We start from the raw sequence: 7,500 nt of genomic DNA on the forward strand, positions 1-7,500 counted from the left end.
TATATATATATATATATATATATATATATATATACATATATATATATGTATAGATATATATATATATATATATATATATATATATATATACATTTATATATGTATATATATATATATATATATATATATATATATATATATATATGTATATATATATATATATATATATATATATACAGTATATGTATATGTATATATATATATGTTTGTATATATATATATATATATATACATATATATATATGTGTGTGTGTGTGTGTGTATATATATATATATATATATATATATATATATATATATATATATATATATATATATATATATATATATATAAATCATAAGATGGTGATCCTTGTATATCCTCAGATTTTTCCTCTCCCTTAACTCCAATGATATTTTGTGGTTACTTAGGGATTATTTTCTCTATTACATTCTTCGACTTTTATCAATTACTGATATTGCCTTTACTTTACTGATATGTGCGTATTTTAAGTTTATATATAAACAAAATTTATAATTCAAGCAACCATCTCAATATACTTTATACTGTATATATCGTCAATGGGATATAAAGTTGAAGAAAAAACTAATGATATATTTTCCACTTATCATTCCCCTCCTTCAGAAGTTTTGACTCTTGATTAAACCATCAGTTTTCGATGCCAAACAGACAACCAGTAAAATTTCTGCTCCTTCATTTATTTTTGTTAAATTTAACTTATTACGCACACTGTTTCACATGATAAACTTAGATAACAAACCTAATTTTTCGGTGTCCATAGGCAAAAGTACTGTCATTGAAATTTCACAAAAACTTCGATCGCTTAAGGTACATATCGACGGCTACTTTTCACAATATTGACGAAGAATAATATTGACATAAAAAAAAAAAATTGTGAAAAATAATCCTGGGTATATCTTACCAACATCCAATTAGACCAGCAGAAGTCAAATCTCTGATGAACCACCTTTTTTTCTCTGACCTCAAGACCTCTTTTCCTCTCTGTCATTGTGGCCACATTTTCTCTCGGGTCACATGGCTACTTTTCCTCTCTTTTCGTGAAATCATCTTTCTCTCTGGCATCATGGCCACTTTTCCTCTCTGTCCTCGCCCACACTTTTTCTCTCTGACCTCGAAACTGCTTTTCCTCTCTGACCTCGCTGCCACCTTTTCTCTGTGACCTCGAGACTGCTTTTTCTCTCTATCCTTGCAGTCACCTCTTCTCTTTGACTTCGAAACTGCTTTTCCTCTCTATCCTTGTGGACAACTCTTCTTTCAGACCTCAAAACTGCTTTTCCTCTCAGTCCTCGAGGCCACCTTTTCTCTCTGACCTCGAGACTTCTTTTCCTCTCTGTCCTTATGGCCATCTCTTCTCTCTGATCTCAAGGCCCCTTTTCCTCTCTGTCCTCGCAGATAAGTCTTCTTTCTGACCTCGAGGCCACTTTTCCTCTCTGTCCTCGGTGCCACTCCGAGGTAGTTTTTCCTCTCTGTCCTCGCAAACAACTCTTCTTTCTGACCTCGAGGCCACTTTTCCTCTCAGTCCTCGCGGCTATCTTTTATTTCTGATCTCAAGGCTGCTTTTCCTCTCTGCCCTTGTTGCCACTTTCTCTCTATCCTCAAGGCTGGGTTTCCTCTCTGTCCTCGCAGACACCATTCTCTCTGACCTTGAGGCTACTTTTCTTCTCAGTCATCGTGGACACCTCTTCACTCTAACCTTAAGGCTACTTTTCCTTTCTGTCCTCATATTAACTTTCTCTCTGACCTCGGGGCTACTTTTCCTCACTGTCATCGTGGACACCTCTTCACTCTAACCTTAGGGCTACTTTTCCTCTCTGTCCTTGCGGACACCTCTTCTCTCTGACCTCGAGGCTACTTTTTTTTCTATCCTCATAGACACTTCTTCTCATTGACCTTGAGACAGCTTTTCAAATCTGTCCTCACGAACACGTTCTCTTTGATCTCAAGGCCACTTTTTCTCTCTGTCCTCGAGGCCACCTTTTCTCTCTGACCTCGAGACTACTTTTCATCTGTGTCCTTACGGTCACCTCTTCTCTCTGATTCTGAGGATGCTTTTCCTCTCTGTCCTTGCGGACACCTCTTCTCTCTGACCTCACGGCTACTTTTTCTCTCTCTCCTCATGGATGCTTCTTCTCATTGACCTCGAGACCGCTTTTCATCTCTGTCCATACGTACACATCTTCTCTCTGATCATAAGGCCATTATTCCTCTCTGTCCTCGTGGCCACCGTTTCTCTCTGATCTCGAGGCTACTTTTCCTCTCTGTCATCACGGACACCTCTTCTCTCTAACCTCAAGGCCGCTTTTCCTCTCTGTCCTTACGGATACCTCTTCTCTCTGACATCGAGGCTGCTTTTCCTCTCTGTACTCTTGAACACCTCTTCTCTCTGACCTCAAGACCGTTTTTCATCTCTGTCCTCACAGACACCTCTGCTTTCTGATCTCAAGATCGCTTTTCATCTCTGTCCTCATGGCCACCTTTTCTCTCTAACCTCAAGGCTGCTTTTCCTCTCTATCCTAGCGCACACCTCTTCTCTCTAATCTCGAGGCTGCTTTCCCCCTCTGTCCTCGTGGCCACCTTTTCTCTCTGCCCTCGAGACTGCTTTTCCTCTCTGTCCTTGCGGACAGATCTTTTTTCTGATCTCAATGCCCCTTTACCTCTCTGTCTTCATGGCCACCTTTTCTCTCTGACGTCGAGGCTGTTTTCCCTCTTTGTCCTTAAGGACACTTCTTCTCTCCGACCTTAAGGCCACTTTTCCTGTCTGTCCTTGTTGCCATATTTTCTCTCTGATCTCGAGGCCACTTTTCCTGTCTGTCCTTGTTGCCATATTTTCTCTCTGATCTCGAGGCCACTTTTCCTGTCTGTCTTTGTTGCCACCTTTTCTCTCTGACCTTGAGATTCTCTTGTCCTCTCTTTCATATGGAAAACACTTCTGTCTGACCTCAAAGCCGTTTTTCCCCTCTGTCCTCGTGGACACTTTTTCTTTCTTATGTCGATGCTGCTTTTCCTTTCCGTCCGCTTGGCCACTTTTTCTCTCTGACTTTGATGCTCTTTTTCCTCTCTGGCCTTTAAGAAACTTCTTCTATCTGATCTTAAGTCTACTTTTTCTCTCTGTCTTCATGGCAATTTTTCTCTCTAACCTTGAGGACGCTTTTCCCTCTCTAACCTCGAGGCTATCTCTTTTCTTTGACCTTGACACCACTTTTCCTCTCTGTCCTCACGGCCACTTTTTCTTTCTGACCTCAAGGCTTCTTTTTCTCTCTATCCTCGTGGCCACCTTTTCTTTCTGACCTCGAGGTTGCATTTCCTCTCTGCCCTTGCAACCACTTTTTCTCTCTGACCTCGTGTAAACTTTTTCTCTCTGTCATCACAGCCGCCTTTTCTCTCTGACCTTGAGACCGCTTTTTCTCTCTGCCCACGAGGGCACTTTTTCTCCGACATCGATACCACTTTTCCTCTCTGCCCTCATATCCCCCTTTTCTCTCTGACCATGAATCCTATTTTCCTCTTTGTCCACGCAGGCACTTTTTCTCTGTCCCCAGGGCACTTTTCCTCTCTGTCCTCATGGCCACCTTTTCTCTCTGACCTCGAGGCAACTTTTCCTCTTTTTCCTCGCGGCCACCTTTTCTCTCTGACCTTAAGGCTGTATTTTCTCCCTGTCCTCGCAGCCACCATTATTTTCTAATCTCAAGTATGTGTTTCCTCTCTGACCTCGAGGATGCTTTTCCTCTCTCTCCTCACGGCCACCATTTCTTTCTGACCTCGAGGGCACTTTTCATCTCTGTCCTCGTGCCCACCTTTTCTCTCTGACCTTAAGGCTGTATTTTCTCCCTGTCCTCGCAGCCACCATTATTCTCTAATCTCAAGTACGTGTTTCCTCTCTGACCTCGAGGATTCTTTTCCTCTCTCTCCTCACGGCCACCATTTCTTTCTGACCTCGAGGGCACTTTTCATCTCTGTCCTCGTGCCCACCTTTTCTCTCTGACCTTAAGGCTGTATTTTCTCCCTGTCCTCGCAGCCACCATTATTCTCTAATCTCAAGTACGTGTTTCCTCTCTGACCTCGAGGATTCTTTTCCTCTCTCTCCTCACGGCCACCATTTCTTTCTGACCTCGAGGGCACTTTTCATCTCTGTCCTCGTGCCCACCTTTTCTCTCTGACCTTAAGGCTGTATTTTCTCCCTGTCCTCGCAGCCACCATTATTCTCTAATCTCAAGTACGTGTTTCCTCTCTGACCTCGAGGATTCTTTTCCTCTCTCTCCTCACGGCCACCATTTCTTTCTGACCTCGAGGGCACTTTTCATCTCTGTCCTCGTGCCCACCTTTTCTCTCTGACCTTAAGGCTGTATTTTCTCCCTGTCCTCGCAGCCACCATTATTCTCTAATCTCAAGTACGTGTTTCCTCTCTGACCTCGAGGATTCTTTTCCTTTCTCTCCTCACGGCCACCATTTCTTCCTGACCTCGAGGGCACTTCTCATCTATGTCCTCGTACCCACCTTTTCTCTCTGACTTCAATGCCGTTTTTCCTCTCTATCCTTACGGCAACCTTTTCTCTCTACACTCATTCCTCTTTCTCCTTGGGGCCCCCTTTTCTCTCTAACTTTGATGACGCTTTTCCTCTCTTTCCTTGTAGCCACTTTATTTCTCTGGCCCGTTTCTCCGCTCTATCCTCGTGGCTACCTTTTCTCTCTGACCTCTAGGTTGCTTTTCCTCTATACTTATGGCCACCTTTTCTATCTGGGCTCATGGCTGCTTTTTCTTTATATTCTCGTGACCACCTTTTCCCTCTGGCCTCAGGGCTTTTTTTTTCTCTCTATTCTTGTGGCCGCCTTTTCTCTTTGGGCTCGGGGTAGCCTTTTCTCTTTTATTTTGTGGTCACGCTCTCTCTCTCTCTAACCTTGTGGCACAATGATAAGTGCACTTCTCTCATAAACTAAGTAACCTGTCTTCGATCTTGACGCTGGACGACGAGGAATGAACGAGGACCCATACTTAATTTTTGTTTAATGAGACGTATTTGCGGTACTTGCAGTGGTGCCCTTTTAGCTCTGAAAAGTCTCCTGATTGCTGATTGGTTAAAACTATCTTGTTCAACCAATCAGCAATCAAGAAACTTTTCCGAGCTAAAAGGGCACCCTGTGAGTCGGTGTAAATCTGCCTCGCTAAAAAGAATTGACTATAGAGTCCCATGTTCCTTAGTTAATCTTGCCAATGAATTATATACCGGAATGTTAGTCAACTGTCTAGGTTCATATATATGGAGGAGAGAAAGAGATGAAAATATAAACCTTAGTATACCATCAAAACTTGAAATTCTCTTCCTGCTTCTGTTTTTGTGACTCTCGCAACAAACAACGCTATCAATTCGGTCTGAAAATAAGCTGCATCATTATTTTATTGCTACCCTCTTTTATTGTTTATTTTGGGGTTTACTAGACAAGAGTCCTAGATTGCCAGTCACTTCAGCTTCTGCATCAAAAATTTAATTATTGAATCTACAGTATATTAGGCATTGAATTATTTTATTCTCCAATTAGATGATGGAATTCATGTCAGGTTTAGAAAGATTCAGGATATACTGAAATTTCTCTCTAATAGAAAAGAATTAAAAGTTAGCATATGCCCAAGTGCAATTAGTTCACTTGGCTGAAAAACTGCTAAGTGACTAGTGTTAATACTTCCAGGTACTTCCGTCCTTATACAGTAGGTATAATTACTTCAGACTAGGCAATTACAGAGACTTATTTCAAATAACATGTAGCCTTTTATTATGGAATTAGCGTATTATAATTGACTCTATTATGACTATAATGAATATTGCCATTCGTGTCGCTGTCATAGTTTTTGTTGTTCTGTTGTTGTTGGTATGACGGATAGAATCTACTATATTGTTTTATGTCACTTTATCATGAAAAAGAAAAGCATACTGTATATTTATTAACTAAATAGAATATCCATCATTTTCAAAATAACTCAAAATTTGAAATAAAAGAACCAAGTATGGAAAATTGTTTATTTATTTTTTAGTTCGGTACCTGTTATGAAACTTTATGGTTTTTAACATAAATGTACATATGGTTTATTTATTTACATTTTAATAGCAACTTAACCTAAGTATCACAGTACGTTAATTTATCCCCAGACGGGAGCTGCCGGTGCTGCCGCCGCCACCTGTCTCTGGAAACTCTGGAAGAAGGCAGCCTTTGCTGCTTGGACCTCAGGGGTGTCAGCCACCTGGCTGGTAGACCCTGGAAGACCAGCAGGAACGGTGGCAGCTACTGGGCCAGTCCATTTGGGCTGAATAGGGGCAGCGTGCACTGGGTTGAAGGTGTGTGCTGGTACGTGGGCTGGGGTGTGGACTGGAACAGCCTGGGGGAATGATGGGGCAGCACCGACAGTTGCTGACAGCTGAGCCTGGTAGGCGTTGAAGAAGGCCTGGCGAGCAGCGTTGACGTCAGCAGTGTCTCCGACAGGGGTGATGGCTCCGTTGACTCCAGCAGGTACAGTGGCAGCTACAGGTCCTGTCCATTTGGGGGTGAACTGGGCCGGTTGGTGCTGAGCCATGTGGTGGTGTACCTGGTGGTGAGTCGAGTGGTGATGGACTGGGTTGTGGGCCTGGTGGGGGATGAAGTTGTGGTGCTGTGGGGTAGCAGATTGCTGAGCAGCTTGGAAGGCCTGGAAGAACCGAGCTTTCTCAGCAGCCACCTCAGGAGTGTCCTGTATGAAAGGAACGGCTGAGCATACGCCCACCACTGCCAAAACAACCTGGAGAGGAAACAGTAGTGTCATGACACAAGTGTAATATACATGGATTTTCTTATACCAAGTAGAATAGATCCAGTCGGACTAAATATATCTTATACAAGCAGCCTACGCTATTGAAAGTCCAAGAAAACTATACATAAGATAAGGACATTTCTTAGGGCACGAAGGACTCTACGCTAAATACTGAGGTATATAATAAAGTTCTAAAAATCAAACTAATAAAGATGAATTATAATTTTTCATGTTTATCTTTCTCTTTCTGTGTTTATAGTCTCACTTCAATCTACGTGTATTCTTTAGATATAAATAGTAAATTAATATATATGAGTTTTATAGAACGAAACAGTCAACATGACAAATGATTATCATAATATCACAATTTCAAGTTATTTACAATTATCTCATTCAACATTTGACTTTTTTGTGCTAGTTTTTGTTCTAGTTTTAGATATATACTATTTGTGATTACAGTTTTGACTAACTTAGAATTCTGAAGAAGAAAATTGCATTTTAGTGCAACATCTATAAGGATTTCCAAAAATAGTATAAGAAAAATTAAGGTACACCATAAAATCAAAATTGGTTAATTATTCTAGAAGTTTTATTCCAGCTGTGACCAGATTGTGGAATGATCTTCCTAATCTGGCAGTGGAATCTATAGAACTTCGAAAGTTCAAACTTTTGTAATTTCTTTTCGGTTAAGTATTTAACAAAA

The 7,500-nt window shown here is 41.3% G+C and overlaps 1 protein-coding gene across 1 annotated transcript in view; it reads right to left on the reverse strand.

Annotated features, from left to right (window-relative positions):
- Window positions 1-6,019: 6,019 nt before the first annotated feature.
- LOC137638782 (cuticle protein CP1499-like) overlaps window positions 6,020-7,500 on the reverse strand; it is a 2,831-nt gene continuing 1,350 nt past the window's right edge. Inside the window, exon 2 of the mRNA XM_068371150.1 lies at window positions 6,020-6,785. Coding sequence (XP_068227251.1) covers window positions 6,153-6,785 — 633 coding nt within the window. The 3' untranslated portion in view covers window positions 6,020-6,152. The remainder of the gene's footprint in view (window positions 6,786-7,500) is intronic.

This window comes from Palaemon carinicauda, chromosome 3, assembly GCF_036898095.1.
Source record: "Palaemon carinicauda isolate YSFRI2023 chromosome 3, ASM3689809v2, whole genome shotgun sequence".
Classification (NCBI taxonomy): domain Eukaryota; kingdom Metazoa; phylum Arthropoda; class Malacostraca; order Decapoda; family Palaemonidae; genus Palaemon; species Palaemon carinicauda.